The sequence below is a fragment of the Halichoerus grypus genome, chromosome 12 (genome assembly GCF_964656455.1).
Source record: "Halichoerus grypus chromosome 12, mHalGry1.hap1.1, whole genome shotgun sequence".
Taxonomy (NCBI): domain Eukaryota; kingdom Metazoa; phylum Chordata; class Mammalia; order Carnivora; family Phocidae; genus Halichoerus; species Halichoerus grypus.
In genome coordinates this window covers 13,631,542-13,654,257 of record NC_135723.1, presented here as the reverse complement: position 1 = coordinate 13,654,257, position 22,716 = coordinate 13,631,542, and the positions used below count along the sequence as shown (strand labels likewise).

The following is a 22,716-nucleotide window of genomic DNA, read 5'->3' as shown; positions in this document are numbered from 1 at the left end:
CACACTCAAATTGGCATCTTTATCTTCAAACACACATTTGCACTTTGTATCAGCAGGCTTTCCAAAATGTTTTGCCTGCAGCGGGACAGAGGTACAACTGTACATGCTTTCCCAGGAGCTGAACGATTCATCACTGAGCAGACACTTCCAAATTAGCCTCTGTTGCCAGGTGCCTTCTCAAGAGCAAAGCGTCAGAGGGCACCCCTGTATGAGTGAGGAGTCAGAAGGAAACAGGCTGGCCCATCCATACAACTGATTCTGTTACGTTCAGGGCTTGGAAGGAGCACCTAAGATTGAGTCATCCGTAGTACTCGCTAGCAACATAAACTCGGGAAGGTCAAGCTGTGTGAACTTCCGAGAACAAGGTCAATATGTATAACATGGCAATGGTATTGTCTATCCATGCGGTTATCTTGGAAAGCTAATTCATCCATATTAAATGAAAGTACAGTGGGCACTGCGTTTTCCTCCCTTTGTCGCCTGGCGTCTTGCCGCCGGGCATCCAGTGGCCCCACCTCTGTCCCTCCCTCTGCTCCACCAGGCACAACCCTTGCTGGTGCCTCCTTGAGCCTCCGAACTGCAAAGCTGTGCAGAGTGGAGAAGGATTGTCCTCTTCCCTGGTGGCATCCCAAGACAGGATAATTTGGTCCCCAGTGTGTGGATGTAGAGAAACAGCTTTTATTATTTAGTAAATAATTGTAGTAAAATATACCTGGCATAAAATTTGCCATTTTAACCATTTTAAGGTGTACATTCCGTGGCATTAAGTACCTTTGCGATGTCCAACCACCACCACTACCTACTTCTAGAACTTTTCATCATCCTCTCCAGAAACCTCGTACCTGTCAGCAGTGACTCCCCATTCTCTACCCCCAGGCCCTGGCGACCACTAATGTGCTTTCTGTGTCTACGGATTCGCCTATTCTGCACATTTCTTATATATGGAATTATACAGTATACGACCTTTGGCATCTGGCTTCTTGCATTTAGCATCACAGGTTGCCTTTTCTGTTTGTACTTGGTGCCCTCTGTCTCCCTAGGACCAGGCTTGCACCAGGGGACAGGGCTAAGGATGAATTTGAATAGCCATTACCATGCTGCTCTTTTCAGGATTCCAGGCACTTTAATGCCTTTCCAGGCACTTTCAGTGAGAAGCCCTCTCCCGGTTCCTTCTCCTTGTCATGTGTGCTCAACCTTCTGTAAATGTATTTCTACGAGGCTCCTCCAGTTGCCAGACACTCCCAGAGGTGTGTAAGCATCGGCAGTTGAGTAATAGCTTGTACTCCTTCCCCGTCGGCTGTCAAACCCAAACCACCAGTTTGCCAGCCGTGCCCACATTTGTCTGAGCCCCAGAAAGTCCAAGGAATTGCTGAAGTTGAGATCCCAGCTGGAGTGATTATATTAGTGCGATGTTATACTTTGTGTTACCAAAAGTGAACGCTTCCTGTAGTACTTGAATGCCATTTTGTTTTCTGTGATCCTAAGATGTTTCAAATAGCTTGGAGGTATAAAACACATCTGTGTATCTCCAGAATCTTTTGTGGACTTGCCCTTCAGATGCACATATGCATGCTGCTTTCCCTTTTTCCATTCCCCAGCCTTGGAAGTAGTCTCATGTAGATCCCAGCCAGTGTAATTCTGATACTTCTGGTGGTGTGGGCTCTATTATGTGTGAGATTTCCTGAGGAAACCCTTCACAGAGATTCAAAAGAAGAAATTTTTTCTAATTTACAGTTGATATATATAAAACTGAACAAATGGAGAAATGGAGATTCTTGGTTACTCCTTTGTCATATTAAATTATTTATTTGGGAGGTTTTGAGCCACTGGTTTTGCCATGGTGTTCTCTCTAGGAAATTCAGAGTTTGCTGGAATTTTGTTTTGTGTTTCTTTTTTAAAATTTGTAAGTTTAAAAAAACTGTTAAATGCCCTAATGTAACTTTCTATGCATCTCTTTTTCTTTCATAGCTACTGGTATTGTAGTTACATTTTACATTTACCATTGGTCTATATAGTGTATAGTAACCAGACAGAGAGGAAACAATCATAAAGGAATATAATTACCAAGGAAGAAAGTAAAAGTCTTTAATCATAGGGCACCTGGGTGGTTCAGTCGGTTGAGCGTCTGCTTTCAGCTCAGGTCATGATCCCGGGGTCCTGGGATCGAGCCCCGCATTGGGCTCCCTGCTCAGCGGGAATCCTGCTTCTCCTTCTCCCACTCCCCCAGCTTGTGTTCCTGCTCTTGGCTGTCTCTCTCTGTGTCAAATAAATAAATAAAATAAAATTACATAAATAAATAAAATCTTTAAAAAAATCTTTAATTTTCCATACATAGGGTCAGGGTTTCACCCCTAAAAATCTTCATTTTATTCGCATTCTCTATAGTTAAATATCTTTGGAACCTTCCTACCTTTGTGTCTGTATCTCAGTATGCTTTATACAATGAGGTTTTTAGACGCTCCGCTTTACCACTTTTTTTTTTTACTTTTGTTTACATATTGTTATGTACATGGCTTTGGTGTTCTTTAGACCAAAGTTACATTCTTGTATCACTCCCTCTTGCTTTTCTTTGCACCCAGTTCATACCTGGACATATTTTATCATCCACCATTTTTTGCTTGCAGATGCCAAATTAGTGTATGTAACTCAAAGAGGTTTCATTTAGGTTAATTTAATGCCTTTCCAGGCAAGCTTCAGATTATGGGAAAGAAATAGCCAAACAATGTGAACGCACCAACATAAAGGAACGAAGACATATTTGGAACCGTGTCTCATTAGTAGGTTAGGGTCTGCTGCACCTACCCATCTGCCAATATCTGTCTGCCAATATTCCCCAGTCTATTCCTGTTTCTAAATGCCGATTTAGATAAATGCTTTTCTAACCAAAATGAAACAGTATGGTATTTAAGTCAACCATGAAAATAAGCACTGACAGGTGTGCTCTCCACCTGAAAGGAAGCAGGACAGGCTTGATTTGAATCAGGCAGGAGGCCAGATGCAATCAGATTCCCGAAATCTGTAAACTCCACCAAAGGAGAGATCAAACCCCATTCCCCCAGGACCCTCCAGATTGCGGGAGATCCTGGTAGGTCAGAATTGAGCAGGGCTCCCAAATCTTCAATAAAATGTGATTTTGTACAATAGGAATGGACGGGTGACAAAACCAGGCCATTCTCTTAAGGTTCCAATACATGGGATGACTGGGTACTTTTTCTAGAGAGACTTAATTTCTTAGAGCATTTTTAGGTTTGCAGCAGAATGGAGCAGAAGCTTCAGAGAGTTTCCATTGACTGGGTATTTTTGTGGCCCTGTCTCATACACACTACCTCTACCTCTGGAGTCCCAGAGCACCCTGGACTTCCATGTAAGGCAGGACACACACTGCACCGAGTACTTGAATAGACCTAGAGTAATTCACCAACCCAGTGAGCACTTGCCGTCCCAACCTGTCCAACATGGAAGCTCTACAAGGGACCTGAGAGCACAGATTGGTATTTGGTGCCCCCGGGAGCTGTCAAGCTACCATTTCACCGATACAAGTGTGCCTGGCTTTGAACAAACCCAATTAAAAAAATAATAATAATAATAAACAAACCCGATTATAAATTTAAAATCTGACTTAACACCAGAGGCTAATTGGGAGTGATCTTCGCACCACTTTCAAAAGATAGGCTCTCCACCTTCTCTAAGTTCGAAAATCATTCAAACTTCCCAGACCCCCCGTTGCAGGCAGTCCATTCTCCACGTTGTCCTTCAGCAATATCACCTGAGCCATGTGTCATCTGGACGTTTCTCACATTCCAAATCGTAATATCCTCTCTTCCTTCCTTTCGAGGAATGACCCTCCCTCTCTCGAACCCTCTCTGCTCTCGTTCCACAACCTCCACGGACACTGCCTTGGCCTCTCTGACCCAACAGAAAACCCCTGTCTTGATTCCCTGGGTCCTTCTGGTCTACCATCAGCAGAACTCTTTAACAGTTACCCCCAGAATCGATTGTTTTTTATGAGTTAATCTTAACTCCAGAAATAGACTATGAACTCCTTGAAGGCAGGATTGTCTCCTTAAATCCTGTATATCCCTAGGCACAGTACTAGTGCATTGCTGATGTTCAATAAATTTAACAAAACGATTCTTAAATTTACAGAGTCACTGCTTGATTTTCTTACCAAGTTCTCTGGGTGTCCTCAATATATGGTTCAATGTGCACATGCTTCTCAAGAACCTATTTGTTGTGTGAAGGCAGGTAATGCAATATTCCACTTTACAGAACCAGTAGATGTTTTCTAAAGGAGCATTTTTTAAAAGATTTTATTTATTTATTTGACAGAGAGAGAGAGAGAGATCGTACAAGCAGGGGGAGTAGAAGGCAGAGGGAGAAGCAGGCTCCCCGCCAAGCAAGGAGCCTGATGCAGGACTCGATCCCAGGATTCTGGGATCATGACGTGAGCCAAAGGCAGACACTTGACTGACTGAGCCACCCAGGTGTCCTTAAAGGAGCATTTAAAAAAAAAAAAAAATAGGAACTAGTTTAATGTTACAAACATTACTGTTGAAAATGTTGACATTCTAGGTAAGGGAGAAGCAGGAAAACATTTCAGCCAAGGCCTACAGGTTCAACACTGATCCTTATATTTGTTGGTAAGTTTGTTGGAAAGCTTTTAGACTGAGATTCGGGAGAAGGAAGTGAACTTGTAACAGTAATTTTCTCTACATCCTTCTTTGGCCCAACTAACAGTCTTCCTGCTGCAGAAATTGTCCAATAGTAGATGGGCATATGAGAACAAATTTAGCGTGTTCAGTGTTAAGAAGCTGGTCTTACTTTTCAACTAACAAGGAAATCTTACAAAGATGATTTCATTCTCTCCGTTCCTGGCCTGTTTTTGACGTGCTAACATGTCTAGTTACCACTGTAGGGTTCACAGTAGCCTACTTGTACCCTTCCAGTTTGGAGGTGGAGGGTGAGGGGGCCCTGTCTCTTTGATCAGCAGGCAAAATATTCAGACTCAGACTTTTGTCTCTGCAAAACCGAGAAGCATGTACCATGTTTAAGGAAAAAAAAAAAAAAAAAAAAAACCACCAAAAGTGTAGAAACTCGAAACTAACATGTCTAAGCAAATTGGCGCGGTCTGAAGTAGCAGGTGGCGGAGACGGCACTGATGGGACTCTTGAGCAAAAGCAGATTGCAAACAGTTTAGTTTTTGTTCTTAACTCCAGTTGGGCATGTGCCAAAAGAATTAAAGGGGTTGAACTTTTACACTCAAGAGGCAATCTTGAAAGCCTCAGTGTCTTTCCCAAGCCAGTGCGGGACGGGAGAGAGAGAGAGAGAAAGCAGGTAAACGTTACTCCGTTCTGGCACAGCCCCGGCTGCCATCGCTCCATACCCTTGAAAGCCACGCCTGATGGGGGCCAGGCTGGGCCTCTCCAAATTTTAAAATCTCCCCCACGAAGCGCCTCTTTTCTCCCAGCGCCCCCACCGCCCCCCGCAACCTCCGCCCCGAAGAGATGAGGGCGGGAGAGCAAACTCCTTCTGCTCGCACAGAGCAAGCTGTCAGAGACCCCGCCAGATGTGGTCGTGTGTGTTTCAACTGCACGTTCCCTTTCTCTCCTTGTAGCTACCTCATCCCTGAACTCCCAGCTCCAGCAGCTCCAGCAGCTCCAGCAGCTCCAGCCGCCGCCGCCGCCGCCGCCGCCGCCCGGGCCGCAGGCGCCCCCGCAGCCCCCGCAGCCGCAGCCCCAGCCCGCCCCGCCCCAGCAGCCGCCGCCGCCTCCCGCCTCCCAGCAGCCGCCGGCTCCGCCAGCTCAGCCCCCGCAGCCTCAGCCCCACCCCCACCCCCAGAGCCAGAGCCAGAACCAGAACCAGAACCAACCGTCTCCAACTCAGCAGAGTGCAAGCCCCCCTCAGAAACGCAGCCAGTCTCCGGGACATGGCCTTCCGTCGCCGCTCACGCCACCCAATCCTCTGCAGGTATGCTCCCCGCCCCGCCCCGCCCCGCGAGCCCCGGGGACCTGCCCTCGGGGCTGGCGCCGTCCCCCCACCATTCCCCTGCCGCCCCCCCCCCGCCCCCGCACCGAGGCCCAGGGCCCGCAAAACTTAGCGGCCCGGGCTGCAGCGCCTCATTCAAACTGATCTCAGACCCAGGGAGGAGGAAGCGAATAGCAGGCAGCTGGGGATGCATGTAAACGAAACAAATAGAAGCCCATTGATGTTGTCCTCCAATGGATAAATGTTTTCTGTTTCCTCCTGTGAGAGGCCAGCCCTGGAAGTGCACTTGTAGCCTGTAATAATTCCATTTTATGATACTTTCTGAAGGCAGCAAAGATAGCATCCAATTAAAATTATTACTAGCACAGTTTTGTAGCCCCGTGGAGAACTGCATCTCCTGTCCATGAGGCATGGTGGTTATTTCTCTATATTATGAATACAACAGTGTCTTACCTTAAGTACTTTGTGCTCTTTTGTTTCTATTTTTCTAAAGACTCTCTGGGGTTAGGAGGGTAAAGAAATTCAGCCCCAGTCTGTGTCCCAGATTCCAACCATTCCAACCATGGACCAACAAGCACTCTAAAACGATGCACAGAGCCACAACAAATCCGCATCTTTATAAAATAATAAAGCTTCCGTACATTTCCTTTATTACCTTGAGGCTGAGGGAATCAAAAAAATAGATATTCAGGCTAATTATGAAAGCTGATCTTTACTCTCCCCTCACTCAGGAATACATAACTTTGAAGTTCAGAGAGCTATTCCTAACATAGATGCCTTTAAAATAAATTAGCTTCAAAACATAATGACCGCCATGTCAACACCTCAGATCCAGAAATGAATAGCCCAGGTTTTGCCTTACATAAGGCTGGGTTCCCCAGTGAGATGACAGATGATTTAGTACAAAGTGAGCAGCCTAGGCACTCATTTCAAATGCCAACTCAGCCCCCTCCTTGATCCTCGCTCGTGGGGCACGCGCAGCCCTCCCCTACCTGAGGGGGACAGTCGTAATGCATCCTTAGGTCCTCAACAGCAAAGTGTGCAAGGTCACGCTGGAATGACACACGGACAGAAAGGCAAATGGATTAGAGACTTAGTATTTTAGAACTCACTTTGTTTGTTGTCCCTTAACTTTGTTCCTGTGAACTTGAATTCTCAATGGTGGCCCAAAGTTTTCTTGGAAATGAAAGCATTTGAGTGAGATGAGTAATTGCGTTTTCCCTGGCACTTGGGTCATGGCTACTTTCAACGTGAACGTTCTCTTGAGGCGGGTTTGAAGATGTATTTTTAAAAATCTTACCAGTGTGATGCAGCGTAATACCTTTGACCGGGACTGACATGAACACACGCTATAAAAGTCTTCGGTGGGCATTGACATCTACAGAGAAAATAGGTACGATCAGACTTCCAAGATGCAGGATTGTAGCCATCCTAATGTTTTTAGCATTCGGAATTCAACTCTATTATTCCAAAGAATGAGTTTAATACTTTTTAGGAGCAGTTAAATTAGACGGACCTATACACCATCCGGTCAAACACTTCCTCTACCTGAGCCACCAAATGGGTGAAATAAAGAAAAAGCTTGTCCTGCTCTGAGGGATGAGGTTACTTAGCTCGGTCCTCAGTTGTCTTACAGAGTCCAGTGTTTCTTATAGTGGAGTGAAACTTCGAGCTCTGTGGATATCAGTCTTTTCTGAACACTGTCAACATCTTATAAATCTCTGTTGGCCAGTGAAAGCCAGGTATAGACAGCCCATTTGAATGGCTCTTGACAGGACTTGTGGATGAGGTGATCAGTCTCCCCCATGGAAATAAATTCTATTAGGAGAATTTCCAAGAGTTGTCCTAATGGTTTCCTATGAAAGTCCAGGGGATACATTTCGTGTGGCATTATTTTTGCAAGAAATGAAGGCTCGGAGCCACATTTCATTCCTTATAACCTTGAGAGAATAATTCTAATTTTTTGTTCTCGGGGTTTTAACTTAATACTCTAACTTCTGTGGATCTAATGGATGACCACTGAAAGAATGATTCAGTAGAGCTTTTAAAAATGTTACCGAGTAGCTAGAGAACTAATTTTGAATAAATATATATCAGTAGGAATAAAAGGATTTTTTTTTTCCCTTCACGATAGACATGTGTAAAATAAATGGAGAATTCCATGGTTTTGAAATACTGTTTTTTTTTTTCCTACACTAGTTGAAAGGTTTTTGAGTTTGTGGAACATGAAAGTTTGAACTTTTTAAAAAGAAAACTTTAAAAGGACCTGCAAAGATATTTAACTCTCAAAGGTAATGATCTTTATGAACCAGAATAAGGTGTTTTGTTTGAAGATTATTAAAGGGAACAAAGATCAACTAAATTCATATATGACAGTTTACATTCTAGTTTACGATTCTTTATTTTCACGTGGGCTTTGTCCTTCCACATGTTTCAAACTCTGCTTGAGAGAGAAGAACAATGCAACTTAGGTTGTCAGAGAAAACCAGTAATTCGGAAGGTTTAAAACAAACAAACAAACAACTTTGAAGGATAATAATTACTTCTACAATGTGCAGAAGCTGTCGTAGCTTCAGAAAAAAATAAATAAATAAAAGTGGCTTGTGTGGGTCTCACTGGGTGAGGTCATTTCTCGAGATGAAAAAAAAGATGAAGACCACTGGCAGGCCGTATCACTCTAGACTGAAATTCTCCAAATAGTTCTTGTCCGGTTTTTCTCTAAGACTGCAATATAAGTTTTTCACCCTTTTACTCAAGTCCATGAAATTGACTTCATTTACAAAACCCGGTTGTTGCTTCAAGACAGATAGGAGTCTCGAGGATGATCACTTCAGAGAACTAATTTTGATTGCTCAGGGTTATAGGTGAGCGGTTGTCCAGCATGAGCACCAGAAGCTGGCCCCCGGAGAGCTGTCTTTAGAATCTTCATTCAGACTCAAGAGCTACCCACCCACAAATTCATTCTCAGGAGGGATGAGGAGAGAATTTATACTTCTCAGTATAAATAAGAAAAACAGACTTGGATTTACAAAACACATCGGTGGGTTGAATTTAATCCGCAGATTCCAGGATAAATATCAATCCATACTTCATACTTTTGCCCTAACCCACTGGCCACGGGCTGTGCCAGAATCTAAAACTAGAAATACAGAATGTGTTGGGTAGGAGCAGATCAGAAACATAAACAGAAGCAACTTTTGGGGGAGAAAACATAGGGTCTCATTCCTAGATAGAAAAAACAATGTTTAATTCTAATTTGAATATACAATTTTGATCCGGATAAAGACCCTAAAGAATATTGAAATACCTCCTTTCCCTGACCTTTGAGATGGCTTGTCTTGAGCCCATTCCTTGGGAGTTTTTATTTGCCCTAGGGAAATTATAAACATTGTATAAAAGTCCTGGGGCATGCATGTTCCTTCATCAGTGATCTGGAGATGAGCCGGACATGGTTGGAGACTAGTCATGGTGCCACAGGGCTTCGAGGTCTCATTCTCGTTCTGACTCTTCTTCCAACTAACTAGCTGACCACTTTGGACAAGTCACTTTAGCTCTTTGGACTTCATTTTCTCGTCTGTTAAATCTGTGGTCTAGATAATTTTTAAGATCCCTTTCAGGCCCATGAGTCTATGTAAATGTTGGTAGGCCTCTGAAACATGGCCACTGAAAACTCGATGGTCCTCAGGATTCTCTGGGTATTCTTCAAGGTCAGGTTAATTTCTTCCCACTCAGCTGGGTGGCAGAGTGGAAAGAGAGTGGGGACAAACATAAGTGGGATAATGATAGCAGAAGCAGATTTTATCTTAGCCAGAGAGTCCAAATTAAACTCAAGTTTTTATCCTCAGAGAGTCACCGCTGTAAACTCTGGTCCCAGATTGCTTTTCCACACCTATGCATTAGAGAAGCTTAAGAAACCAAATGCTGCATTTAACCTTGGCCTTCCTCATGCCATCTTGCATGGCAGGAGACAGGATAATCTTTTCCTTTTCTTGTTGTATTGCACATTTTAATAAGTAACAGAGGGAGAGAGAGATCAGTGGAAGCAGTTAGGGGAGGGAAAGTTATCTGTGCTTGGATGAGGAATGAGGGGCACGGTCACCTCCTCAGAGGTGAAGTTGCTCGAAAGATAGTGTAAAATTGTTCTCGACCGTGTGCATTTGCCAAGGTAAAGGTCTTGTTACCACTCAGGCGTCTGGCAGTAAAACCGCGTCCAAATTCCACCTCTGCTATGCAGCGGACCCAGCCTCCTGATCTTCTCGTAAGTTCCAAAGTGTGTTGAGTTACAGAGAGGATGGTACATCATCCCATTTTAAGACAAAGAGCCCAACCCTTTGGGAAGCAGTTAGACAAACATGACTTTCATCTTTTTTAAAGCAAATGGTCTCCAACAGGGGACTTCTTCCTATAGAAAGGCTCAGAATAATGCTCTATGTTAACTAACTGGAATTAAAATAAAAACTTAAAAAAAAAAAGAAAAGAAAAGCTCAGTGCCCTGGGCCACTCTCCTTTTTCTCTAGCAGTTAGTCTTAATTTAGCATGGAATTAGTCAAAACTTTGTGGGTCTAAGTTTTTTCATCTCTAAGGACGGGGGGTAAAATTAAACACTTTCTCGAGCTCCGTCTTCCACTTTATTTGCAGTTTTATATTAAAACCTCTGAAACTGTGTTGGGTGACCCATGCAGGTGCAGGGCAAAAACAATCTTTTTTCTCTCCTTATCCCAGCTTCTCAGGCCGGGGCCCATAAATTAGACTAACAAAAGACAGACTAACAGGAGGAAAACAAATAGGAGTTTATTAACTTGGGCATCACACATGCGAGCACTCAGTGATGAGTAACTCAAAGGGGGTGGGTTTACATAGCATTTTAACAAAAGAACGATACATCGGTAGAGAAGTGACAAAGGAGAAGGACTTGGAGCTTCTAGGGGTGGCAAATTGTGGGAAGACAAATATGGGGAATTTATTTATTTATTTATTTTTTAAGATTTATCTATGTTAGAGAAAAAGAGAGAAAATGTGAGTGCGTGCACATGATGGGGAGGGACAGAGGGAGAGGGAGAGAGAGTCTTAAGCAGACTCTGCACTGAGCGTGGAGCCTGGAGCCCAAAGCTGGACACGGGGCTCCATCTCATGACCCTGAGATCATGACCCTGAGATCATGACCTGAGCGGAAACCAAGAGTCGGACGCTTCACCGACTACGCCACCCAGGTGCCCCGATACTGGGAATTTCATAGGAAGTAAAGGCTAATCTCAGCAAGATCTGTTATCGATTCCTCTCATGCTGAAAAGGGTTTCGAGTTGTTCCCAGTCACCAACTGCTGTCCTTCTTGGTAGAAAGGGGAGGGAGGGACATTTTAGCACATCTGTGTCCTGCTTTTGGCAAATAAGGGAATGTCAGAGAGCTTTTCTTATATCTACTTTTCGATTGTCTTCAACTCAAAATAATCCTCATGCTGAAGTGACACCTTGTGGGGCGGCATATTCTGCTACCCTTTGTAGTTATAGTCATATAACCCCTTTCTGGCCTTGGTGATTCTAAGAGAGCTCAGACATCTCCTTGCCCACATGAGGCTGAATCACAGTGTAGAATTCTCTAGCCTGGACCAAGACTAAGGTGAGGCAAGGGATGCACTCAGATGCAAAACTCAAGGTGCCCCCTAAAGTGCAATTGTCAAGATAGATAATAGTTTTTTAAAGATTTTTTAAAATTTATTTATTTGAGAGAGAGAGAGAAAGTAGAGCGAGCAAGAGAGAACATGAGTGGGAGGGGAGGGGCAGAGGGAAAGGGAGAAGCAGGCTTCCTGCTGAGCAGGGAGCCAGATGCGGGGCTCGATCCCAGGACCCTGAGATCATGATCTGAGCCAAAGGCAGACGCTTAACCGACTGAGCCACCCAGGCACCCTGATGATAATATTTTAATGCAGTATTTTAAAAAATCAAAATGAATGCCAAAATCCATGATGCACTGAATATCAAAGTTTTGGATATAGGATCAATAACAACTGGAGTCATACTGGAGTCTGAGACGAGGAAAATCAGCAATACTGATTTTGTTGATCATGAATTTTTTGCATTCATTTTGATTTTTTAAAATATCACATTAGATGTTGTTCATCTTGATGACTGTGTTTTGGGGCAAACAAATTTTATGCTTGAGATGACTTCTTCACTTCCCTCACCCTCAACCCCCACTGTTAGGGTACCAGCTGCGTAAATGATTTAGTTGGCAGATATCCTCCAAGGCCAGTGACATTGTGTCCACTGTAAATTCCATCCAGGTCTTGGATCCCACTTTCCAGCTGAACTTGGCAATTGCACCAAATTTTGCACAGTAGAAAGGCAAGTGTGTGTTGGAGAGTGGATCGGAGCAGAGGGGTGTGATGGAAATCCATCCTCAATAAACTGTGTATGCACGGGTCTAATAAACCAATCATTGATTGGATTGAAATGTTTTTAATTTGGTTGACATTTTTCACTGAACTGATTTATGGTTTTATGAAAACAAGTAAGTTTGGTGACAATGGACAAAGTATCACTGTGCAGGCACCATTCTCCCAGAGCGACTCAGGCTGTGAGGAGCTTTCAAAACCGGGAAGAGTCCATGCAGTATGAGTAAAGCTTCCTCTTGGGCTAAAGAACCAAAAGAAAATTCATTACTCTGGAGGAGAAAAATCCACCCAAACCCAGAGAATTATCATGGAGATTAAATATAACGTACTGATGGAAATGCGTTATAGGCTATAAATACGTAAAGCAAATGTTGATTATACTACAGATAAGAAAGAGCATGAGTTTATTTCTGTTTATACTACTGTCCAGTAAGTTGAAGGTTTCATTCATCAGCCACTCTTTCAGGAAGAGGTTGGGTGGGAAACAGGAGTCCCTTTACCCAACCGTACTTAGCACGGAATAAAATAAACAAAGCATGTTTATCCACATTCTCTGCAAGGGACAATTTTTCCTTTTATGAAAGAAAGAAAATCTCCTTAAAAAAAAAAAACAAACCCTCAGTTCAACATTACTGACATTTCAAAGAATTTATTACAAGCATTTGAGATCCAGGAGGAACAACAAAGTTTATATTGCTTTGAAAGTGGCAGGGGGAAAATTAGTTTACCAAGAATATACTTATATAGTGCAGTGCTTCTTTGTCATTGTCTAGATTTACCATTTCTGGGTAGTGCTGTGTAGATTAGTCAAATCATGTAGAAAAGGGTTTAACAAAGCAGACAGCATGTTCACTGACTATGGAAGCTCACGTCAAGTAGCGATAGATAGCGAGGGTGCCAGACTCAAAGGGGGTGGAGAGATTATTGTTGCATTTGAACATGGCAAGTTATAACTTCCCCCGGAAAGCAGCCCGCTCTGAGCATGACAATGGGCAGATCCGTGGCTTGTCTGCAGTGAGCTCAGCAATGAGACTAGAGCCACACACGACGTCCAGTTCCATCCCTGTCTGTCCGATGGGGCTGATAAGCGAATCTCCCAAGTCTAGTTCAGAATATTTCTGAAACCGTTTTGCCTCCGTGTGCATAGATGCAGGTTTTAGTGGAAATTTGAGGCACCCCAAATGTGCCGGCTGGCACTTCACTCTGAATGAGCAAAATACAGCCAGTCTTTATGCTGGGGCTTGCACGATCAAGCATTATTCCTCGTATTTGAGCCTCAATTCATTTCCCACAGGTTTGGGATACATTTTCCACAGGCTTTTAAATTGACTTCCACAGTATAGACTGCAAGTGAATTTTCTCCAGGTTGTAGAGAAAGCACTTCTATCATGATCTGCAAACATTTATTGAGCGCCTGTGGTGTGCACGGTGGCCCCAGGGAAGGTTTGCAGAACAGACAATGTGGTGCCGTAGAGAACATGGTTTTTAGAAGCAGACAGACTTGAACTTGAATGAATGCTGGGCCCTTGGGGTCAGCCCATCCTTGGCCTCGATTTCCTCCTTGGCTGAAGGGATGATGTGAGGAGTAAATGAGATGACTTATGTGAGAGTTCCTGATAGATAGCTGGTACTGAAAAAATACCAGTATCCTGCCTGCCTTCTTTCCTTTCTTGACTACCGATACCATCATCTGAGGGGGACAGGAGACAAAAAGACCCCTCGAAGTTGAATAAAAAGCAAATATTCATGGGAATATAAAAATGCATGTGCCCACAATAGAACCATGCACTGCACACCACAGCAAAACCCATCTAAGCTAACATGAGGCTAATAATCACACACAAGTTTTGCGGAGTCCAGTCGGAGAACTGAGGAGGCTTTCTGAGGAGGGGAACATGGCAGAGGGAGGCTGAGGCACACACAGCAAGGGCAAGCCTGCACAAAGGCCTTGGAGAAGGTGAGGAGCAGGAAGAAAGAGAATTGTAACCATGTGCTCCTGTAATCTTAAAGAATTCTCACTCAACCCACAGAACATCAGATTCTCCACCAATGTTATTAAGATCCAAAAATTATTTTTTTCCTTCTAAATTCCCAAAGTTGTGGGTTTTAGTATGTGGGTGAACAGGAAGAATCTTGGTGATCCCGATTCTGCCACTGTGTGACCTTGGGCAAGTCGCCTAATCTCAGGGCCTCCGTTGTGTCACTTAGTATATGAAAAGTTTGTATTAGACGATCTTACAGCTCTTTCCAGCTCCACATTCTATTTATGAAATAACACAAATAAGGTGGTTTGAATTCCATGGAAAGAAAGAACAATGTATGTACCACACCATAACCCACAACAAGTATGCAATACTCAAGAAAGACTCCTGATAATATGTGGCCAATATTTGCAGTGTGTTTTAAAATTTACAAAGTGCCTTTTACAGACAGCATTTCATGCATTGATCTCCTGGAATAACCATTATCATTTATCGACTCTATCTATGTCTCTTATACTTTCTGAATACTTTGGCCTCTCATTTCCTCCTCACAAGAGCCTAGAAGAGGCAAAAATTATCTTCGGTTCAGATCCAGGGAAGCAGACTGTCAGAAAGCTGAAGGAACTTCCTCAACATTACTGTCAGACTTCAGAGCATCTCCATTTATATTTTACTGCCTCTGCAATTGTTCATTTGGGTTGTTGGTGAGTAATATATTCTTATTCCCCTATTTGGCTGCCAGCATTTTCTAAGGCAAAATTTCCCAAAGTGTCTTCCACAAAACACCCAGGCCAAAGAAATTGCATTGAAAACAGCTTTTATGGTAGGTAGGTAGATGACAGATGGATGGATGGATGGATAGATGGATAGATTTGATGGATGGATAGATTGGATGGATGTGAATGGACAGAGAGATAGATGATGGATGGATGGATAGATAGATTAGATAGATAGGTGATAGATAGATAGATGATAGGATGGATGGATAGATAGATAAGATGGATGGGTGGTTAGGTGGATGAATGGATAGAGAGAGAGAGAGAGGCAGATACCACACACTGCATGCCACTCCTAGATGTTTCTCAATGAATAGTAAGACACCAAAAGACACCAATGAATAGTAAGACACATCCTGCAGTAGAGATATCTAGTCAACATTATTTAACCAAGAAATTCTCAAACTTATGTAACCACTGAACCTTTTTTTCCCCACATAACACTAATTAATATTCCATGGAAAATCCCTCAGCAACGACTCTAAGGCTTCCTTCTCTAAATTATCGCAGCATCCACACAACTAAAATAATCTTGCATTTTCTTACCTAGAACATCATGCAAAAATCCACAGACCAAATCCTATGGACTGGACAGTAAAGAAAACAAAGTATAAAAAAGTGGGGAAAGAAGGAAGAAAAAACTCAAAACCAAAGCAAGAGCAGGGAAAGCTGAAACCAAGGATGGTCCTTACAGTTGGCAATGAGAAAAACCAGTGGGTCAAAAAATTAAGGGAAGGTCTGCCTGAGCTGCCGTTCAAGGCAGCTGAGGTCTTGGAGAGCTTCTCCTTCAGCTGGGCTTCCCCCCTTCCTCTTCTTCCCTGCCCATTATTGCTCCTGTTTACACAGCACTGTACCTGGAGTCGTGGCTCCCCATGCCAGGGCATGGAGAAGTGACAGCAGGGTACCCCTGGGCCCCATGACCCCTGGCAGCCCCACGGAATCAACAGGACAGAGAGGGCATGCTCCCTCCTCGCCACAGCCCCTTCCTCCTGCCTTTTGACTGAGGAGTTTCCAGTGGTTAGGACATTTCCCCAATACCGTGACAACCGCCTTCTCAACCCATGGGTGTTAAGAGTGGTTGGAATCCAAACAACAGGTCAAGTCAGTCTGAAATCTGTATGGCAAGCCGGGTGTCAGTCCTCTAGAGTACCAGATGTCAAAACTCTCTGTCTGTGGGGCACTCTCTCTCAGTGGTAATGCTCCCATCCTGACTCTTTCCTTGTTTCCTATTTTAAAAAGAGAGAGGTAGTGCCTCGGAGACACTGGTGTTTTCCTTCTCTTTCATCCTCCTCTGTGGAGAACTAAATTGGGCATTCTGGCTTCAGTACAGAGATAAGACAGAGAAAGGCGCCATGTTGAGAACGGCAGTTGCAGAGTTCCTTCTTACATGTGTAAGAGGAATCCACATGGCAAAGTTTCGGGTGCTCTTTAGAGTGGCCGTCCACAGGAAGGGCACTTCCCAGTCCTTGGCCACTCAGTGGGGATACCTGTGAGGACACAGACGAACACAGTGGTGGGGGGAGCGCCCTGCATGTAGATGCCGACGGCTCTCTTCTGGAAACTAGTGGCTCTCATCTGAAAGCCCAGTTGGGCTCTGATCAATGCAACTTTCCAGCCCGACACATTTTGTCTGAACTGTTGTTTGACTGGGATCAACCATCACTTAGTTTTCTACACCAGAAGAAATGGAACTGTCATAAAAGAGAAGCCAAGTCAGGGAGCTCCTTCTTTTCTCAGCTGGGCTCCCTATCCTCCCCGAGGCTGGCCGCTCTTTCCAGAGTTGAGCTCTCTGTCGCTGCATTGTGGGGTTATGAATGTGGCATTTAGAGAACAAAGCAATGTTGAAGGGGTTCAGAGAGGAGAAGATTTCAGAGAAACCCTCTCACTTCCCCCCAAAGAAGCTCTCTTGAGTCCGGTTGTCTTGGAAACTTGTATGTTGTAAATCAAAGGGAAAGTCGTCATGTGCCTCTGTCTGAGGTTCTAAAAATTAACATTCCTTAGAGTAATAACCACCTCCAGTATTCTGCACCCCATGGAAGGAATTTGACCAATCCAGAGCTTAAAAGCCCAAGAGGCCTTGGAACCAACTTTGACAAGGCAGAAAGTTATTAAAGGCAGAAACTAAAAATGGGGTATTTTCCAAGCTCCCCCAGTGTAAATATCACCGTGAATACATTTTAAGCATCTTCAAGGCACAACTTGCATACCATTTTCATTGCTACTGAACTTCCTTAAATGATAAAGGAGGTATCTTCATACCAGAAAGGCAGACCTCCATGTAATCAAATATTTTCTGGGCCATGGGGGCCCATTATCTCACTGCCTTGTCTGACCTCCCTCCTTCTTCTTGGCTCACCCAAGCCATGTCACCTCCAAACAGCTGTGGCCATGCCCACACCATATTTTGTTCATTTCTTTGTATTATGTTCAACTCTTTGCTTTCTTTTTTAAGAGAAAATTTACAGACTCAGTGGCAGTGGTTCTCAGCATTAGCTGCATGTTGGGATCCCCTGTGGAGTTTTTTTCTTCAATACCAACAACTTGGTGAACCCAAGTGGGGCAAAGCATGGGCATCAGCATTTTTAAAGAAGCCCAAGTGATTCCAGCTTGGAGCCAAGGTTAAGGACAGCTACCTAGTGTCTTGTAAATAGGCTCCCAATTATTCATTTGTAAAAAAGCAAATTCCTACCTCTTATTTATACAAAATACTTTTTACATGACGTGTCAGTTGCAGGAGTTGGTGCTAACTTTACTTCTATGATATAATAAAACTAGGTCGGGTGCCTGGGTGGCTCAGATGGTTAAGCATCTGCCTTCGGCTCAGGTCATGATCCCAGGGTCCTGGGATCGAGTCCCACGTTGGGCTCCCTGCTCAGCGGGGAGCCTGCTTCTCCCTCTGCCTCTCTCTCTCTCTGTCTCTTATGAATAAATAAATAAAATCTTTAAAATAATAATAATAAAACTAGGTCTTCATTTCTAAGAAGACTGAGCCAGTGTTACTTCGACCCTCCCCCTCCCCCAGATTCACAGCCCATCAGGAAATGAAAACAGCCATAAATGTACTTTGTTATCCACTGGAGCCTCTCCCAGACTCTGAAGTTGGGTTATTAGCCAATATTTGCAGAAAAACCTCACACCTTGTGATTCACCTCCGAAACGCAGAATAGGAGAAATAAATAATCTTTTAACACCCTCTTGTTCCAAACAAGAACAACTATCTGCTACTGGTTGAGAGTTTATTAGATGCCCAGACTGCTGCTAGTTGGTGTCTCATCCAATCTATACCTGGGCTTCTCAGGCTTTTCTTTGCATATGAATTCCCCTAGGACCTTGATAAATGTAGACTTGGATTCAGTAGCTCTGGGGTAGAGGGCTCACCCCAGATTCTGCATTTCTAACCAGCTCAGGTGAGGCTGATGCGCCTGGCCCTCTGCCCACACCTTGAGTAGCAAAGCTCAACAAACCTTAGATGTCCCATTAGCTCACTTCACAGGCAAGGAAGTTAGGAATAAGGACCTCTAAGAGGCAAGATTCAAACCAAGGTCTCTCTGACATAAAACCTTGTCTACTGTGCTCATCTGCCTCTTTTTAGTCTTTTTTTTTTTTTCCATTGTGGGATTTCCATCTGTTTAAAGAGATCTCATTTAAATCACATAATGATTTCTAACTTGCAGATGAAGCTGAAGGTAATTGCACAGTTAGAAGAGAGACTTCACTGTCCCCTCTCTGTTCTTTCTTGTAGCTCCAGATCTCAATTTCAATCTTATCATTGCTCACGAACCAGAGACTCTGAAGTTAGGGGTGAGGGTGCAGCCACACATTCTTCCCTTTATTTGGTAAATCTACTAGTTTTGTTGGAACCGTTTCTACCCACTTCTGTGACCACTGAGAAATCAGAGCTGAAAAGTCAGTGGGTCTCATTCCAATTTTTAGGCCCTAGATGGCCTGGCTATATGACTATGAAGATCACCCCTTCCTGCATCCTCACCATCTGTTGTACGGCCACGGAATTGCACGTGAGACTGCTTCAGTGAGGGGTGAGGGAGGATTCTCCTACACCAGCATTTCAATACACTTCTTCAAGAGCAAAAGCCCCACATCAATGTAAAATGGGAACAAAGTCATCCTCCAAATGTAGAAGCCATGCAGAGTCAGAACATAGTTCTTTTTCCCTGATGAAAGATCCGATATTGTGGTTTGTGAAAGCTCTTTCCCCTCTTCATCAGGAGTGTGGGAGCTGGGTACAAAATGACATTCATATTAAACAGCTTCTCTCTAGTCACGTCTAAAAAGTGGCCATTTCTGCTAGAATGGACAATTTGCTGTGTGACCATTGGGAGTGGTGCCATCATGGTGAAGCAATGTATTCTTCATAAAGTGCAAGAGAAGTCTTCAAGAACATCCACACCTTCTAGGTTCTTGGCATGTCATTTTGGACATCCTGTAAGTGGGCGTGTAGACCCAGTAACCCAGGCAAATCCTCGACACTTGCCCAATGTCTGCCTCTACCAGGTTGGATAGGTAGGTCTTACTGATTTGATGGCTTTAGGAAAAAATAATCTCATTAACATCTTCATCTTCAAAGAACAGAAGAAACCTAACAGAACTTGTACAAATATCAGTCGCTAGCCTCAGGATACACAAATGAATGCAAGGATTGACCTAAAAGAAAACAAACTGGGGAAATAAGTTGGTAACTCCTGCCAACCCAAGTCCGATATGTGGACGGACGTGTATTTGCACCAAAGGGTTAGACTGTATGTGTATTATGTAGACTTTTTTTTTTTTTAACAGTAAACACCTTTTTTACATGACCAAAGATAGGAGGGAGGAAGATTTATTTGTCTTTCCGGCTCTGATTTTCCTCAGCTAGAACTCTAGCTCCTTGCCCTCGAGCACGGAGCCATCTGCTCTTGAAGAGATGCACACGAGAAGCTTGCCCTGCTGGGAACACTCCTCCAGAAGACTGCTGATTTGGCCATTCTTTTTCCTTTCATCATATTTCTTCTGAATTTTGTTTGATTGGGGTTTTTTTTGTTTCTTTGATTGTTTTTTGTTTTGTTTCTTCGTTTTCCTAGGCAGTCAGTTTGGCCCCCTTCTTGCAGCCCAGGGACAGTGCATAGTGGGGCTCCTACCACGGTCGGTGCGGGACGCTGCCAGTGAGCACGGAACAGTTCTTCACTGGTGCAGACCAGTTCGTTGTTGGAAGCGTTGTAGACAACATTGGTAACCCTTATTTTGCACTTACGACCCTCAGAGTCCAGGGCAGGTCCCCCATGTTCAGCCTCAAGGCACGGGACTTCTTCTGGCCTCCCTGAGAAAGCAGACTGTGTGTATTTGAGTGGGGACCAATCTTTGTGTTGGCAGTGAGGCTTCCCAGCTCAAACTTCCATTTCTCATGGTAGGGCTTTCTCTCATCCCCGGTCTTGTCCGGAGAGATGCCCATCGCTCTCCACGCTGGCTGCAAAAGAGCTATTACGTAGCCTTTCAATCTCCCTAATTACATGTATGTGTGCTCCCTATTCGTGTGTATATATAGTTGCGTTTATTTGATATGTACATAGGCACATATTTATTTAAATTTTTTTAGGAACACCAACTCAGGGATTCTGTGAAGTGTCCACTTACAAGGTTATCCACGTAATCTGGGCAGATCAGCGGAGTGTGAGCACAAGGGGAGAAATGACATTGTCTGGGGTCTTCCATTCTTTCCTTTTCTGCCTGGGACGTTTTGGGGAGAATGACTAAGCAGTGCTGGAGATTATGAATTTGCTTAAGTGTGAACGGCTGATTGCCGCGTGCGGCGCCGGCCCTCCCCGAAGGTGATTGACTGGGGCTGCAGGTCTTCACACCCGATGCCTGGATTTGACTCGGAAAGTCTGCCAAGTCTTTTACTCGGAAATTTATCTTAATTAGATCTGAAAGACCTGCCACAGCAGAATAGTCACACCGATTAAAATGAAAAACAGGAGAAATTACTGATCAAATTAATCATAATGTCGGGTTACAGCTGTAGGTCTGATGTAATTTGCCACTCCAGTGAGTTACATCGGCCCGGCCCGGGAAAGGGAGCTGGCTTTACGCTGATCCGTAACACCCGCCCGCTCCAGGCGCCCGGGCAGGAGGCTGCTTCCATTCATTTTCCTGGCTGGCTCTGACCTCCCTGCTGCAACGAGAAACAAATCAGACACCAAACAAATGGAAGGGGGGGTGGTGGTGAGTGGGGAGGCAAAGGAGGAACATTCTCTTATCCAAGTGATTGTACTATTTCAAAATGGTGAGCTTTTAAAAGTTGGCTGGACAGGCTTGGGGCTTTGTAGCTTGTTGGGGGGTTTGCTTTTTCCACTTAACCTCATTTAGTTTTACTTGTGGTGACCTGACATTGACTAGATGCAGAGCGAGAATCAAAAGGTCAGAGGACAAAATCTTTGGCTCTAAGCAATGAGAAAAAAAAAAAACCTTTAGAAAAATCTCCTTGCCAACATGGCCCTAGAACTGGGGCATGGATTGAACTAATCTGAAGTGTCACAACAGAAGGGGAAGAAACCTCAGTTGTTAATGCTGATTGTCCCCCATGAGGGTATGGTCCTGGAACTCTAATTTTTAAATAAACACCGCTTGATACCATACCATGTGTTAGGGCGGTGGGGGGGGCGGGGGAGAGAAGTAGGTGAGTAGGTGGAGTGTACTAATTTTTTTAGGAAAACAATTCAGAGTCCAGATTCTTTTCAACACAGAGCCTTGATTCATTTTGTGTTTACAAAACACATCGCCCTATTCGCAATGCAAAGAAGGCGCCCTAAAGCACACCCCGGTCTAGGCTTCCCACCGGCAGTCCTCAGAAGTTAGAATTTAGGAGCAATGTAGGACTTCTCTCCAACCAGTTCTGCTTTATCGGGGAGCTATAGACACCTCACTTGGAGAGAACCCTTTTAAAACAGAGGTGACAGGAAAGTACAGAGAAAGGAAGCTTCCTTCCCAATCAATGATGATCAGATGTCTCTGGAGCGGCAAGTTCTTCCTCTTCGACCATATGATGGTGGCCCAAATCCCATCTGGTCATCCCTAGACCAGATGCTCATACCTTTTCATTCCCAGTGTGACAAGGCCCCCATCCTCTCTTCATCCCACCAGGAATAAGTTGGGTACATTTTGTAAATGAGGGAGCTAGGCAGTCACAGGAGATAAGATGGCCTTGGCACTCAAGAGACTCTGCCTTCTGGACCTTTCTTTGGATTTGTATGAAATAGGTGGGGGGCGCCTGGGTGGCTCAGTTGTTAAGGGTCTGCCTTCGGCTCAGGTCACGATCCCAGGGTCCTGGGATCGAGCCCCGCATCGGGCTCCCTGCTCCGCGGGAAGCCTGCTTCTCCCTCTCCCACTCCCCCTGCTTATGTTCTCTCTCTGGCTGTGTCTCTCTCTGTCAAATAAATAAATAAAATCTTTTTAAAAAAGAGAAAATATAGGTGGGACAATGTGCCCAGATTGGGGAAGGTTATAATAACCACATTTTGCGTCGTTATTATATGGGCTTTGTATCTGGCTCATAACCAGAATTTTTTTAAAAGGAAATAATAAAAGAGAA

The 22,716-nt window shown here is 44.1% G+C and overlaps 1 protein-coding gene and 1 pseudogene across 3 annotated transcripts in view; one reads left to right on the top strand and one right to left on the bottom strand.

Moving 5' to 3' along the window:
- Positions 1-22,716, top strand: part of POU6F2 (POU class 6 homeobox 2) — a 466,268-nt gene that overhangs the window by 341,808 nt on the left and 101,744 nt on the right. For all 3 annotated transcript variants that reach the window (XM_078059987.1, XM_036108955.2, XM_078059988.1), the window contains exon 5: positions 5,615-5,967. In XM_078059987.1, the coding sequence (XP_077916113.1) occupies positions 5,615-5,967 (353 nt within the window). The remainder of the gene's footprint in view (positions 1-5,614; positions 5,968-22,716) is intronic.
- LOC118546258 (small ribosomal subunit protein eS8 pseudogene) lies at positions 19,941-20,580 on the bottom strand (annotated as a pseudogene).